At 44.2% G+C, this 15,269-nt stretch overlaps 2 protein-coding genes and 1 long non-coding RNA gene across 7 annotated transcripts; 2 read left to right on the top strand and 1 right to left on the bottom strand.

The window, feature by feature from the left end:
* The first annotated feature begins 365 nt into the window (after positions 1 to 365).
* On the top strand, positions 366 to 6,885 carry LOC119136680 (AP-2 complex subunit mu-A). Of its 5 annotated transcripts, none has more exons than XM_037275296.1 (14): positions 366 to 411; positions 659 to 778; positions 2,059 to 2,180; positions 2,929 to 3,194; positions 3,308 to 3,390; positions 3,543 to 3,548; positions 3,627 to 3,762; positions 3,829 to 3,973; positions 4,184 to 4,201; positions 4,966 to 5,085; positions 5,227 to 5,362; positions 5,607 to 5,704; positions 5,789 to 5,900; positions 5,969 to 6,260. In XM_037275296.1, the coding sequence occupies exons 3-14, from the start codon at positions 2,107 to 2,109 to the stop codon at positions 6,101 to 6,103; spliced, it is 1,329 nt and encodes a 442-aa protein (XP_037131191.1). In that variant the 5' UTR covers positions 366 to 411; positions 659 to 778; positions 2,059 to 2,106; the 3' UTR covers positions 6,104 to 6,260. The 5 variants fall into 5 exon arrangements, with proteins under 5 accessions (XP_037131191.1, XP_037131192.1, XP_037131194.1 ...); XM_037275297.1 differs by having other exon boundaries at positions 393 to 411; positions 663 to 778; XM_037275299.1 differs by lacking the exon at positions 366 to 411 and having other exon boundaries at positions 594 to 778; positions 5,969 to 6,885.
* A 3,579-nt stretch (positions 6,886 to 10,464) lies between these two features.
* On the top strand, positions 10,465 to 15,044 carry scp2a (sterol carrier protein 2a). Its single transcript, XM_037277158.1, has 16 exons — positions 10,465 to 10,624; positions 11,380 to 11,437; positions 11,520 to 11,591; positions 11,704 to 11,835; positions 12,017 to 12,081; positions 12,171 to 12,297; positions 12,359 to 12,422; positions 12,498 to 12,584; positions 12,666 to 12,816; positions 12,886 to 13,033; positions 13,327 to 13,434; positions 13,649 to 13,805; positions 13,876 to 13,972; positions 14,115 to 14,244; positions 14,363 to 14,442; positions 14,561 to 15,044. Exons 1-16 carry the CDS (start codon positions 10,571 to 10,573, stop codon positions 14,654 to 14,656), a joined length of 1,626 nt encoding a protein of 541 aa, XP_037133053.1. The 5' UTR covers positions 10,465 to 10,570; the 3' UTR covers positions 14,657 to 15,044.
* On the bottom strand, positions 10,767 to 12,175 carry LOC119137661. Its single transcript, XR_005100968.1, has 2 exons — positions 12,012 to 12,175; positions 10,767 to 11,903 (listed from the first exon to the last, which is right to left on the bottom strand). It is a non-coding gene; the product is annotated as an uncharacterized LOC119137661 (long non-coding RNA).
* Positions 15,045 to 15,269: the final 225 nt, after the last annotated feature.

Raw genomic sequence — 15,269 nt, 5'->3', positions numbered from 1 at the left:
GCAGCACTGAAATACAGAAAACATGAGTTAAATGAAGATTTTTCCTAGAATAAAATATCAGTAAATGTCAAATATCTCTTCATTTGGAAAATGTATTGTGGCAAATTCAAAACTTTTAGCAATAATACCCAAGGAATGGGCTGAACAATTTGAAGTTGTGATGCTTTGATTTGGTCAAGTGTGAGGAAACGTTACGTAAGTATGTCAAACGTCTCTATTGGGAAATGTTGCAGTTATTTATTTATTTGTGTTTTAGCGGGCGTAGAGCACCCCCTAGCCTCAGTCTAGCGCCATCTTTGGATCCATATTGAAATACTATATCAATTTTGGGGGGGGGGGGGGGGGGGGGAACTTATAAAGCAAAGTGGGAGGGGGTGAAACGTGGAAGCCTATGGAACGTGGGAATCTTTGGTATGTGAGGAAATCGTCCCCGTCATGCCTGGATTTTGAGAATGATTGGGTTGCGCAATATGGAAAAGAATTACGCTGCTTACTAAAAAAAATATATATAATTTTGTTGCCGGTTAACCGGTGAGGCTTATCGCGGCCAGGCTTGGGTGCGGTGGTTTTACTCGTCTCAGCAGCCGCGCCTTTTCCTGCCTCGGCTGAGCGTAAGACCGGCGGGTGCTGGTCAGCTGACACTTGTGTTCTCCACTAGAAAGGAAGGAACCCACAACCCAACCAGGCAGCGGCTGTGTAAACCGGGAACCTTCCACTTCAAGCCAGAAGCAGAGGCCGAACGGGGCGGCTGACTGGTGGCGTCCGTGAACGAACGAGGGTAAATTTACCGCAGTCGAGATTTGACAGTCGAAGGAGATGAATGCTTTTTGTCGATAAATTTGTGGATACCCGGTGAGGCACTTATCATTCTCGGGTCGTGCTAATGTTAGCAATGTTAGCTGGCGCTCTGCTAGCTGGCGGCAAGCTAGCAAAGGGCAACAAGGGTGTAAAGGAACTGCGGAGGTTTTTGCATTCCAAATTAAAGGTGTACGTTTTTAGTGGGCGCAGTGTGTTGTGATAGTTCAGACTTTTATCATTCATTCTTTCATTTTTCGACACGTGCACCCTCTTAATTTGACTTTTAATAACTATTTTTTTTAAATTGGAATACCGGTCACCTTGTCGTGATTTTATTTTCTTGCAACCGGAAATGGCTGCACGGTATGTAGTTGTCTTGCCTGCAGTCCTAAGCTAAATTAGCTAGCTAAGACTAATTTTCGGTCTTTTCTCATCCATCACTTTGATCAAAGATGAAGGTCAGACCTACATTCTCGTATTTACCCGATGCATTTTTTTCCCAAACGCTCCGAATACAGCTGTAATTCCGTAGTCAACGTGGAAACGAGAACCGATACGAAACATTCATAAACGTAAGGAAATGGGCCGAATAAGCAGACATCTTGACTTGGGCCGATATGGGGACCACCGAAGTCGACTCGTGACATGGTCATCCCAATCTTCGTCAACCAAGACGTTGCAATAATCCTGCAGGAAAATATTTTCAAATGGGTAGTGACGTCGTGTTGTTTGTCGAATCGGTGCGTTTTATTTGAAAAACCTCTCCTGCAGGAATTCCAAGCATGCCCTTCGTCTTTGCTTTTCCAGAATCTTCATTCAGGACAACACTAACCACTGTGTCTATTCAAAATCCCAATCTGGTTGGTGTCACCGTGCCCCACACTGTTGACTGCTAATCTGGTGTTAGTCTCTTAGAGGAAGTAAAGAAGGTGTCACTCAGGTGCAATTGCCCATCATTGTTTAGCACGAATAAAATGTTTAACCAGTCTCGCATGCGGTTGTGCATTTGTGTGATCTGCATGTATGTTAAAGCCTGCAATGAGGCATTTTTCTAATGTCACGTTATTCTGTCCATTTTTTGGTTTTGATTATTCAAGCATTTTGGAAATGGAATCTCTATGCTCCTATGAGTGTGTGCGGGGAGGGGGACAGGGACGAATGTCTCTCTGTGGTGATGGTTACTAATGCTAGCTTTCACCCCCCCTCTCTCTTTCACCCTTTTCCTTCCTCTCTTTATCGCCTGTGCGTGTGTGTCCTCAGGCAGAGTTTGGTTTCATCATGGCTTGTTGGGTCTGAGGAGCAGCCATCATGATCGGAGGATTGTTCATCTACAACCACAAGGGGGAGGTCCTCATCTCTCGGGTCTACCGAGATGATATAGGGTAAGAATTTGTTCAGCCGTTGAATTTACTGCCGAAAGAGCAATGAGAATTGCGAGATAGCTTCGTTTAAACTTCCTCCTGCTTCTTTTGGAACACGGTAAGTTAATACCAGGCGCCTTGCACTTTCCTAATTTACTGCAACACCCAATAGTGTCGCCAAAATGCTGCTCATATGACCTCATGATCAACACCATGTGTCTGTGTACGTCATGCACAAAAATGTGTCTTGTGCATTTTTGCCACTCTTCATCCTCTTTTCCTCTCTATCGCAATTTTCCTCCATCTGTCCATATGGGCCCATGTAGGAATAGGTAAGAGGAATGGAACTCATACCTAACAAGCATGGAGCCCCTTTTCACCTTTTCCCTCTCATGGCCATAAACCAAGTGACCCCCCCCTCTCTCCCACAACAACCTAAACTTGCATGCCACCTTAAACATTTTTCAAGCATGCTGTGACACAGACTGATGGAAAGGCGCCAGGCAAAATATAAACGGAAAAGTGCAGTAGCATGGCGCATGGGCCCACCCTTGACCTTTTTGTTCATACAGAAGGCGACACGAGCAAGTTTTTGTTTTATATTCATATTCGCTGTCTACTGTTCAATGAAAACAAAATCTTGTAACACATTTTCCCAACCTTTTTAATGGTGCGCATAAATCACTTTTGTTGTTTAGCTAGTTGCCTTTTACTGTCTGTAAAAGTATTTATCCTTTTTTTTTAATATTGCATCTCCTTCACATTGCAGGCGCAACGCAGTGGACGCGTTCCGCGTGAACGTGATCCACGCTCGACAGCAGGTGCGCTCGCCGGTGACCAACATCGCTCGCACCAGCTTCTTCCACGTGAAGCGCTCCAACATCTGGCTGGCGGCCGTCACCAAGCAGAACGTCAACGCCGCCATGGTTTTTGAGTTCCTCTACAAGATGTGCGACGTCATGACGGCCTACTTTGGCAAGATCAGCGAGGAGAACATCAAGAACAACTTTGTGCTCATCTACGAGCTGCTCGACGGTAACAAATCCATTTACGGGAGAAGTCACCCGTGTGAGATGTGTGTTGTCCTGCCCTCCCCCCACTTATTGACAATCCTTACCAGTAGTTGCGTTTTGTGTTTGTTCACACAGAGATTCTGGACTTTGGTTACCCTCAGAACTCCGAAACTGGAGCTCTGAAGACCTTCATCACTCAGCAGGGTATTAAGGGACAGGTCAGTGCCCTCTGTGAACTTTTAAAATGTTATGCATTAGCCCGCGGTGCCAAAAAATGACTTTTGATAGGGCTCAATGGTATGACATGATTTTAACACATTTTTGTGGTATTCATTCCACATCTGGTCCGGATTCCTGCTTCCTGCTTCAGCACCAGGTAAAAAAAATAATAAATATTTTGCCCTGCCCTGCCACCTTTGTCGGTTTGTGACCAGCTTTGTGCCATTGTCCCCAGACAAAAGAGGAGCAGTCTCAAATCACCAGCCAGGTAACGGGGCAGATCGGCTGGCGTCGCGAGGGCATCAAATATCGCCGCAACGAACTCTTCCTGGATGTATTGGAGAGCGTCAACCTGCTGATGTCGCCACAAGGTTGCTTTCGTCGGACCCGTTGCGCACGCTGAGACGTCGACGTGTTCTGAACCATCTTGAATTCAGGTCAGGTCCTGAGCGCCCACGTGTCCGGCCGAGTGGTGATGAAGAGCTACCTGAGCGGAATGCCCGAGTGCAAATTCGGCATGAACGACAAGATCGTCATCGACAAACAGGGCAAAGGCGGAGCGTCCGACGATGCTGGGAAGAGGTGAGTGGCCTTATTTATTTTCAACAACCTGACCAAAAAAAAAAAAAAACAACACTTTGTATGTCCATGTGTTGTCTTGGTCACTCTCTAACAAGACAAAATGTTCTATTTATTTGGATTTTTTTTCCCCCCTCCCTTTCTTTTTTTGTGGTGGGGGGTGCATCTCTTCTTTCTGTCCCTGTCTTTCTTTTTCTATGTGCTGTACCTCAGTGATTTAGGGGGAGGAAGGTACTGTACTGACATGAGTCCTCACTAACACACATTCCAAAGACACACACGACACAATCTAGTTGGTTCCTGACATATTTGGACCAACAGGGCATTTTTTATGATTTTTGTTGTAGAAAACACTGGTGTGGATTTTGGAAAAAAAAAAAAAAAAAATCCAGTTTTGTATTTAAGAGTAGGGCTTATTTTAGTAATCAATCTCTTGTTTAATTAAGATTTTTCTTTAAGTTCTAAGAAACAAGTTTTAATTTTCATTCCTTTATTCAAAAGCAGGATGTTATTTTCATTTACTTGAGACAGCTGGATTGGATTTATAGTTGGTATGATTTATTTAAAAAAAAAAAAAAAAAAAACACAAGTGCACATGTGCATACACAGCCCTATTTCAAATCTATGAATGAAATCCATCTCTAAATACTTCTGGACATTACTACACCTCTCATACATGCACCTCATGCGTTGATGCCCCTTCCGTTCGTCTCTCACAAGCAGTCAAACATATCCTCCCAACACCTCTGCTGCCTGGTCTTTGTACTCCCCGTTTATACGTTTGGTTTGTTTTTGAGCCCCGCCTTGCTTGACTTTTTAACCGGGTCTGTGGTTGAACACCATTAACCTCTTACCATCGTTTTTGTCTTGGAGCCAGCAGTCGTCTGTGTGTGTGCGTGACCTCATGGTAGACAGTTGTCGTGCTCGTATAGTGTCGCGCCGCAGCGAAGCGCTTCGGCTACCCGTGTGTACACTGACGCCGTTTTCTCCGCCAGCGGGAAGCAGTCTATCGCCATCGACGACTGCACCTTCCACCAGTGCGTGCGCCTCAGCAAGTTTGACTCGGAGCGTAGCATCAGTTTCATCCCCCCCGACGGAGAGTACGAGCTCATGAGGTCAGTTGGGGGGGAAAATGGGTTCCGAATATAAAGAACATTGTCCAAGCAACTTGCACTGTTTGCAAAAAGTACAGAAGAACATGTCAACGAGACTTTGATGAGAAACAAAGATACATGAACTTCTCCTATCACTCGCAGGTATCGCACCACTAAGGACATCATCCTGCCGTTCCGCGTCATCCCTCTGGTCCGTGAGGTTGGTCGCACCAAGCTGGAGGTGAAAGTGGTCATCAAGTCCAATTTCAAGCCATCGCTTTTGGCCCAGAAGATCGAGGTGAGAACTTGACTCTGATAAAATGAGTACATTTAGATCTAAAAAAAAAGAAAGAAGTTTCAACTTGTTTCTTGCCACTCTCATTTTAAGCATCAATGTGGCTGTTGTAACCCGAGCAAGTTATTTGAATGCAAACGGTGCAGCAACACGTGTAGACGTACTGTATTCTTTATCCAATCCAAAGAACAACAATGGTGAGATTATTTTTAATAGTTTAAAATCATTCACGGTACTTTCCATTCAGGTCCGCATCCCGACGCCCCTCAACACCAGCGGCGTGCAGGTGATTTGCATGAAGGGAAAAGCCAAGTACAAGGCCAGTGAGAATGCCATTGTCTGGAAGTGAGTCCCCCCCCCACACACACACACGCACTCGTACAGATTTTAGCGCACTTCCGACTGACACGTTGCTGTTTCCCTGTGTAGGATCAAACGCATGGCAGGAATGAAGGAGTCTCAGATCAGCGCCGAGATCGAGCTGTTGCCGACCAACGACAAGAAGAAATGGGCCCGACCCCCCATCTCCATGAACTTTGAGGTAGTGTCATTTCTCGAGTCTAAATCCCCTGACTCGGAGCCCACCCTGACTCGATGTTTCCTCCTCAGGTGCCCTTTGCTCCGTCTGGCCTCAAAGTGCGCTACTTAAAGGTGTTTGAGTCCAAGCTCAACTACAGTGACCACGACGTGATCAAATGGGTGCGCTACATCGGCCGCTCGGGCATCTACGAGACGCGCTGCTGAAGTGGAACGTCGCAGCCGCCCCCATCCATCCTTTTACTGAATTTCACAGTTCCTCTTTGTCTCTCCGCTCCCATTTATTCTTAGCGCTTCTCTTATACGCTCGCCTCCTAACTAGGTGTTGGAGATTGACTTGACATCATTGAAAGAAAGAAAAAAAGTCAATATGGCATCATGCCCGGATATATGCAAAACGTGAATTATTGTATCGTATATCTCGTAGTGATGAGTAAAGCAGGCGCTAAGGCAAGTGCAGCAAGGGGGCGCCGTTGTGTTCATTCAGTGTTATTGTTCTGCTATCACTCGACAGAAATGGACTTGAATTTGTCCTGCGCCACTTCAACATTAGAATTCTCTCTGGTAAGATGACGTGTAGCTGTTGTGGTTTCACATGAATCTTGGTATAGTTCTTGTGTATGAGTAGTCCACCCTTCAAAAAAATGTCCCCTGGAGCTCCCCTTCTGTATTGTTGCCCACCTCAACTGCACTCTAAAGTGACATTCCAGACTTGATGAGCTCAGCTAGTTGGTCACCCCCCACCCCATTTGTTTTGATTTTTTAAAAGGAAAAAAACAACTCTTCCTTAATGTATCTAAAGCACTAAGACCAACTTCTTCCAACGTTACAACTCTATCGAAAGGTGTCGGCAAATCAGGCCCCTCTCCCTGCACTATGATTTAGAGGTGATGTCTCCTCCTTGTGTTCACCTTTCCACTGTCCACTTCTTCATATTTGTAGCCCTGGTGATCGTTCGGTCCAATAAAATCTGACTATGTATCCAAAAATGTTCTGGTTGCCTTTGTCTTTTTTTTTTTTTCTTTTTAATAAAAAAAGCCTTACTAAACATGGTGATTTTCTCTCTTAAAAAAAAAAAGTCTTAGTATACATGGTGATTTTTTTACTAAAACAAAATATATATATTATCATTATTTTTTTTTCTAGAAAATAGAATAGAAAAAAATAGCCCTCCTGTGGTCATCTTAAAAAAAAAAAAAAGTATAAAAAAAATTGTCACATTTATCCAAAATGCGTTTTAGCTTTTTATAACTGGAAAAGAGTTTTCACTCTGCGTATTATTTAGAGAAACCTGAATAACTTTGAAAACCGTTCGCAGTTGACCTATTTATATAAGCACACTTCTTACCTCGCGTCCAACTGAATGTTGCTATTAATTTTTTTTTTTTTTAAATCGGAAGCGATTGCAAAAGTGACGACACTTGCAAAAGTGCAGCGATGCCTGATCTTTACAATATACGATCTTTTCCTTCGAGCCATTAAACCGGAAGTGTTCGTGTTCCGTGTAGTGATGTGCATTCCAGTTCTTTTAAGTGAGCTGAATCTTTAGAATCAGTTCACCCAAAAGAGTCGTTCAAACGAATCGTCTCCCCTCCCACACACACAAACATCCTTTTTTTTTATATTTATTTATTTTTTTTAATAAATCAAATAATTAAAAATCATGGTCAAAGCTTCACGGAAAGCGAAAAGTGCCACACCCGCCCTCACCCCCACTTTCTGATTGGCTGTTTGATCTGTGACGTCACTCGGACACTCCATTAGGTACACCGCCATTTTCAAGTGTACCTAATAACAGGCCACTTTATTAGGGAAATATCATGGTCAAAGGTCATAGGTGTCAAGCTCTAGTCCTCGGGGCCGCATTCCAACATGTTTTGCAAGATTCCCTCGTTAAGTGCACCTGCGTGAAAAGTTTTTGGTCATTTTCAGTTCTGCAGGAGCTAAAACTTTTCACGCAGGTGCACTTAACGAGGGAACCACACAGACACTCCATTAGGTACACCGCCATTTTCAAGTGTACCTAACAACAGGCCACTTTATTAGGGAAATATCATGGTCAAAGGTCACAGGTGTCAAGCTCTAGTCCTCGGGCCGCGTTCCAATATGTTTTCCAAGTTACCCTCGTTAAACGCACCTGCGTGAAAAGTTTTAGCTCCTCCAGAACGTGAAAGTGGCTAAAACTTTTCCCGCAGGTGCACTTAACGAGGGAATCACACGGACACTCCATTAGGTACACCGCCATTTTCAAGTGTACCTAATAACAGGCCACTTTATTAGGGAAATATCATGGTCAAAGGTCACAGGTGTCAAGCTCTCGTCCTCGGGCCGCGTTCCAATATGTTTTCCAAGTTACCCTCGTTAAACGCACCTGCGTGAAAAGTTTTAGCTCCTGCAGAACGTGAAAGTGGCTAAAACTTTTCCCGCAGGTGCACTTAACGAGGGAATCACACGGACACTCCATTAGGTACACCGCCATTTTCAAGTGTACCTAATAACAGGCCACTTTATTAGGGAAATATCATGGTCATAGGTCACAGGTGTCAAGCTCTAGTCCTTGGGCCGCGTTCCAATATGTTTTCCAAGTTACCCTCGTTAAACGCACCTGCGTGAAAAGTTTTAGCTCCTGCAGAACGTGAAAGTGGCTAAAACTTTTCCCGCAGGTGCACTTAACGAGGGAATCACACGGACACTCCATTAGGTACACCGCCATTTTCAAGTGTACCTAATAACAGGCCACTTTATTAGGGAAATATCATGGTCAAATGTCACAGGTGTCAAGCTCTAGTCCTCGGGCCGCGTTCCAATATGTTTTCCAAGTTACCCTCGTTAAACGCACCTGCGTGAAAAGTTTTAGCTCCTGCAGAACGTGAAGGTGGCTAAAACTTTTCACGCAGGTGCACTTAACGAGGGTAACTTGGAAAACATATTGGAACGCGGCCCCTCGAGGACTGGAGGTCATGTCGACCTGGTTTAAGTGAAAAGTGCCACACCCGCCCTCACCCCCACTTTCTGATTGGCTGTTTGATCTGTGATGTCACTTGGACACTTCATTAGGTACACCGCCATTTTTAAGTGTACCTAATAACAGGCCACTTTATTAGGGAAATATCATGGCCAAAGCTTAACTGAAAATGAAAAGTGCCACACCCGCCCTCACCCCCACTTTCTGATTGGCTGGTTGATCTGTGACGTCACACAGACACTCCAGTAGGTACACCACCATTTTCAGGTGTACCTAATAACTTTATGCATTTTTTGTACGTGTAAAGAATGTGTATTTGACTACTTGCTCTTTATTTGGGGGGGACACCAACACATATTACACAACGTAAAACACATATACATATTGTCATATAAAGCAGTTAACCAAGATTTTTGTTTTCATGGCCAAAAAAATAAAAACAAGGAATAAAACACCAGACAAGTTTTAACAGGTTTTGATGTTTATTAAAATAATAATAATAAAAGTAAATTTCAAACCAGCAATCTAATGTGAAATTGCAGTAGATATATTGGATAACAATATTTAGGCGTATATTCACTCCCGTCCTTGAAGGACATTTACACCTCCCATCTCACCCGCAAGGCGACCACGATTGTGAGTGATGTGAGTCACCCCGCTCACTCTTTGTTCGATCTTCTGCCCTCTGGGAAGAGGTACAGGAGCCTGCGCTCCCGCACCACCAGACTCACCAACAGCTTCGTACTCCAGGCTGTTAGGATCCTGAACTCTCTCCCCCCTTCTGCGTAGCGTCCTGTACTTTTGCGCTATATTCTGGCTGGCTGCTGTATGCACACTTGCTCCGTTTTGCTCCTCTTATTTATTTATCTATTGTGTTATTTGTTTATTTATTATTTATTCATCATTCTTATTATTCATTGTTTGTGCCTTCTTGTTTTTATTTTGTGTTGTTTGCTTGTATGTATGTCGTGTACTATGTCTTGTCACCGTGGGATAGTGGAAACGTAATTTCGATTTCTTTGTGTGTCTTGGCATGTGAAGAGGTTGACAATAAAGCAGACTTTGATATGCATACACGTTATTTAAAAACTACTATAGGTGTGATAAAATAAAGATTACCCAAAGAGAAGCATAATGTCCCCGTTTTTGCATAACGGCGCATCCCTTCATGCAATAAAGTTAGCCGTTAGCTTGGAGAAAACGTGCATAAAAGAAGTGATGTTTCCGTTGAATGGTTCTTTCTTTCCTTGGCAAAACATAAATCGACATTCTGGCTTACATAGTTCACGCCAGGAGGGAGCGCCACACGTTCACTGACTGATCCGTTGATGCACGGGAAGGAAGGCAGTTCACCCATTGACTCGTTCGCAAACGGGAAAATCCGAATTTGTTCCCTCACTGATCCGTTCTCGCGATGAACTGGAAATGCAAAGCACTCACTCACTGACTCGTTCACTCACAGATCCGTTCAGTTGATGAACGGGAAATGCAATTCACGACTCGTTCGTGAACAGGAAGTTACGTCATTTTCTTCTTCGTTTTGTTTTTGGCACCAGCTTCAATGCGCATTACTGACACCTACTGGTTGAAGTCATATGAACGGAAAAGTTCACTGAAAAGACTCGTTCTTTTGAACGAATCGTTCACTCACGAGCCAACACTAGTTCCGATGCCATACTGACAGTTCACACAACAACAAACATCCAACTATGGCTCCTGCAAGCAAAAATCGCGTGTTTGTCATCGGAGTTGGCATGACCAAGGTAAATGAAATCGAAACTGCTGGACTCTTTGTAACAGTGTTTGCGACTGTTCAACACTATTGCTGTGGTGTGTACCCTTGACTAAGTACGAAGTAGTGCTCGCTAAACATAAGAGCATTTGCAAGATTATCTGAGAAAGTGAGCCCTTACCGATCCATATTTATTTTGTGGTCATTGCTGTTTGAACTTTTGCGAGTTTAGTTTTCGTCTTAATAGATGTTGCTATTCGATAGTTATGTAACTGTCTCAGTCCATAGTTCATGTCAATGCAAAATGTGTGTAAAGGGTCATTTGACCCCTGCCCTCCCTTTGAAACGCAGTCAAAGATTGTCTTGCGTGAACTCAATCTTTTTATGGCTGAATTACCTGTGGTTGAATTCTTACAGCTTATCTTATTGTTTTGTAATTTTTGCTACATTTAACAATTAAATGAGTTTCTTTAATCTGCTTTTTATTTCTTCAGTTTGCTTTCAAACGTCTGTTTGTAAATGCATTTAATCAGTGTCAATATATATTTTTATAATTCTAAGTTCGCAACTTTTATTTTCTTTGATTTGGCTTTAGCGGTTTGTAAATGATTTTAGGTGTTGCACTTTGGCTGTGGATGAAATGTGCTACATAAATAAGAAGGGGGGGTGAAATAAATGATTCATATTTGTGGGTAGGCTAGGTTGTCGCACCAAAATTCTGTTCCATAATTAAATCATAGAATCAAACATGCTTGTGTTTTTCACGTACGTATGTTTTTGCTACAGTTTGACAAGCCCGGAGCCCGAGGCGACTATGACTACCCTGACATGGCCAAGGAAGCGGGTGCTTATCCAAACAGAATTTGGACATTGCCTAGCCATTCACAAGAATATCAGAATACATGTGAAATTTATTTTTTTTGCAGGTGAAAAGGCTCTTGCGGATGCCGGAATCCCATACTCTGCAATCCAGCAAGCCTGTGTGGGATATGTCTATGGTAACGCATATCATTTGTAGCCATCAGGAATCAATGGTGCCGCTTTTCTTGACCTTATACCAAAAATGTTCATCTGATGCACCTTTTCCTCTCCTTGGCGTTTGTGTCTTAGGCGACTCCACGTGTGGTCAGAGGGCCATTTACCACAGCCTGGGCCTGACCGGCATCCCCATCATTAACGTCAATAATAATTGCTCCACCGGCTCCACTGCCCTCTACATGGCACGGCAGCTGATCCAAGGAGGTGAGTTAAGCAAGAGTATTTTCCTCAACGTCTTGTCTTCTGGCATCATGTGCCTTTCTGCAGGTGGACTGGTGGTATAAATGTTAAGTCAAGGTACCACAAATGTTTGTGTGAATATGAGAGATGGGCATCAAATAGGTTGATTTAAAAAATAAGCTCCTCTAAGAATTTCTTACTTTAGGTCTTTCCGACTGTGTGCTTGCACTTGGATTCGAAAAGATGGAGAGGGGCTCTTTGTCCTCTAAGGTAAAAAAAAACAACAACAAAAAAATGCTCAAACTTTCAACTTACTTACTTACCACTCAAGTTCGACTTTTCATGTTTTCTTCTCCCAGTACATGGACAGGACCAGTCCCATGGACAAGCACATGGAGGTGATGATCAACCGTTACGGGATGGTGGCCGCTCCGCCAGCTGCGCAGATGTTCGGCAATGCCGGCAGGGAGCACATGGAGAAATATGGTAGCGCCGGCATTTTGGGAAAGATGAACGCTCCATTGTGTCTAAGCGGTCTCATTTGCAGGCACTAAACCGGAGCACTTTGCCAAGATCGCCTGGAAAAACCACAAACATTCTACCAACAACCCGTGCGTTACAAAACTACGTACACAGTGCATTTAGGAGGTTGCTAGCGCTAAGCTAACAATGTTCTTTATGTGTAGTTATTCTCAGTTTCAAGATGAATACACTCTGGAGCAGGTCATGAACTCAAGGAAGGTCTTTGAATATTTGACTCTTCTGCAGTGCTGGTAAGATACTCTCATTCATTCATTCCATTTTTGGCTAGAAGGAATAAAAACAAAAGCATCTTACCATCGTCCATTTGTTAGCCCCACATCAGATGGCGCCGGTGCTGTAGTTTTGGCAAGTGAGGACTTTGTTAGGCGCCACCGTCTGGAGAAGCAAGCCGTGGAGATCCTGGCCCAAGAGATGGTGACTGACCTGAACACCACTTTTGACGAAAACAGTTGCATCAAGATGGTGAGCACCGGAAATGGCACCGCCCCGTCCGTGTCCTCCGTGCAATGATGACACGCTACGGACGTTCAGGTGGGCTACGACATGTCGCGAGTGGCGGCCCAAAAGTGTTTCCAAGCGGCGGGTCTGCAGCCTGCCGACGTTGACGTCGTGGAGCTGCACGACTGCTTCTCTGCTAACGAGCTCATCACCTACGAGGCCCTGGGACTCTGCCCTGAAGGTACAAATCACAATTCAAGCAGGATAAAACTTTGATGACAGTCTGCTTGTGCAGTCATAATCAGGCGACTGCAAAGAGATCCATGGAAACCAAGCAAAGAGGCTCATAAAAAGTCTAACCGGCAATATAAAATCAATTCCCCCCTGGCTTATCACAACAGACGAGATGATTCATGTGCACCAAGAAAGTCCAAAAGCTCCTTGTGGCAGATGCGATGGAAATAAATAGCCAGCTTTTAGGATCTCCGCTTGTTGATTGCGCATGATGCGATTGGTTGTTTTTCCTCCGGACAGGTAAAGGAGCAGAGCTGATTGAGCGAGGGGACAACACGTATGGCGGCAAGTATGTGATCAACCCCAGCGGCGGTCTCATCTCCAAAGGACATCCTTTAGGAGCGACAGGTACACACACACTTTCCATTTTGTAAAGCCGTCAAGGTTTAAACAAACAGTTCTGACGATGGCCACTAGATGGCGTGCGTCCCATCATATTGGAGCAGTCCTTGCCGTTTGTGGTTCTGAAGTCTTTACAAGAACCACTTGATATATTAAGCCTTTCAGATCAGAAGTGGTCGATGCACAAAAAAAGGCCTCATGTGTGCTCATCTTCGGCCAGGGTTGGCCCAATGTGCCGAGCTCTGCTGGCAGCTCCGAGGTCAGGCCGGCAAGAGGCAAGTCCCGGGTGCCAAGGTGGCCTTGCAGCACAACATTGGCTTGGGAGGAGCCGTGGTGGTCGCGCTGTACAGGATGGGATTCACACAGGGGCTCAGCCGGTACGAGAGAATTCCTCAGTATCCCTACCATACAATTCGTTTGAGTCGAGGGCTATTTTTGCTTCTTCAGTTCCCACGTGGGCGCAGTGGCTACAAGTGCGGGCAACGACTTGGAGGCCTTTAAATCATACGCTGTCTTCAAGGAGATTGAAAAACATCTGCAGGAGGTATGGCGAGCATTAGACTTGATGGTTTGGTCTGGCTTCCTCCACTCAACAAAATGTCGTTTTGTTCCTTGACGATCTTTCCCCAAGCATGAATTGAATGATTTGAAGATTGTTTTAGGGCAGCTTTTTTGTCCTCTTGCAGGAAGGAGCAAATCTGGTCAAGAAGGTTGGCGGCGTGTTTGCTTTCCAAGTGAAAGACGGACCCAATGGCAAGGAGGCCACATGGTTTGTGGATGTGAAGAATGGAAATGGTTGCGTCACCAATCAAGCAGGTATTTCACTGCAACTTCAACGCATCACACAGATATGGAACTTGAAGATGACATTATTATTATTATTAAAAAAAAAACAGAAAGCTACAGTGTGTCCAATGTGAGTCATTGTTTTCAGGTACCAAGGCCGACTGCACCTTGACCATGAGTGATCAAGATCTACTGGAGCTGATGACGGGAAAATTGAACGCTCAAACGGTATGTTCCATAACGCTCTCTCACCTAACTGTTGTCGGTCCCGTGGCTGTGAATAGCCGATTTCTTAGTGTACATCTGTCAAAATCAAGTGTTCTTCACCGAACATATTTCTCCTCAGGCATTTTTCAAGGGCAAGCTGAAGATTACTGGGAATATGGGCATGGCCATGAAGCTTCAGAACCTTCAGGTGGCACCAGGAAAGGCCAAGCTGTGATCACCAACGGAGCCCAACCTTGGAATTGAATTCTTTCTGACAGACACCAGTAGCGATGGGCTTCAGTAGAACTGGTTCTGCGCGCTTAGATCAAGTCCAGCTATAAAGCCTTAATGTGCACCTTTTGGACCATATTGCGGGTGGTGGCCTTAACCTGTGCAAAAATCTACAACATGTCAGAGAGCAGTAGCAATCTGACCTCATAATAAATCATGGAAAAATGGAATGACTTAACAAAAAAGTTGATTAACTGCTCACTTAAAATGAAATAATCAATCTGTTTTAACCACGCCAATGACATATATTTGCCTTCTGTAATTACGACTAAGTCAAACATATTTCATTCTGTAAACGTATTCCGCTGTTTAATAAACGCCAGTAATTTCTCTATGTGTGTGAGTTGTTTTCCGCAGGGTGCCACAAACAATTCAATTTTAATTAAATTGGTACTGCTTACCTGTGTTTCCCTTCCATATCGATCCGTGAATTTAGTCGAAACATTAACAGAGCAGCCTATTTTGACATAAAATAGCCTCGTGCGTATAGCAGCTATCATTATAGCATTAGCCACCTGCAAACTCCCACGAGCCTCAGCAAAGTGTAAACAATCGCG

The sequence above is a fragment of the Syngnathus acus genome, chromosome 17 (assembly GCF_901709675.1).
Source record: "Syngnathus acus chromosome 17, fSynAcu1.2, whole genome shotgun sequence".
NCBI classification, from domain to species: domain Eukaryota; kingdom Metazoa; phylum Chordata; class Actinopteri; order Syngnathiformes; family Syngnathidae; genus Syngnathus; species Syngnathus acus.
Note: the sequence above shows the minus strand (reverse complement) of the source record. Positions and strands in the feature narration are given on the sequence as shown.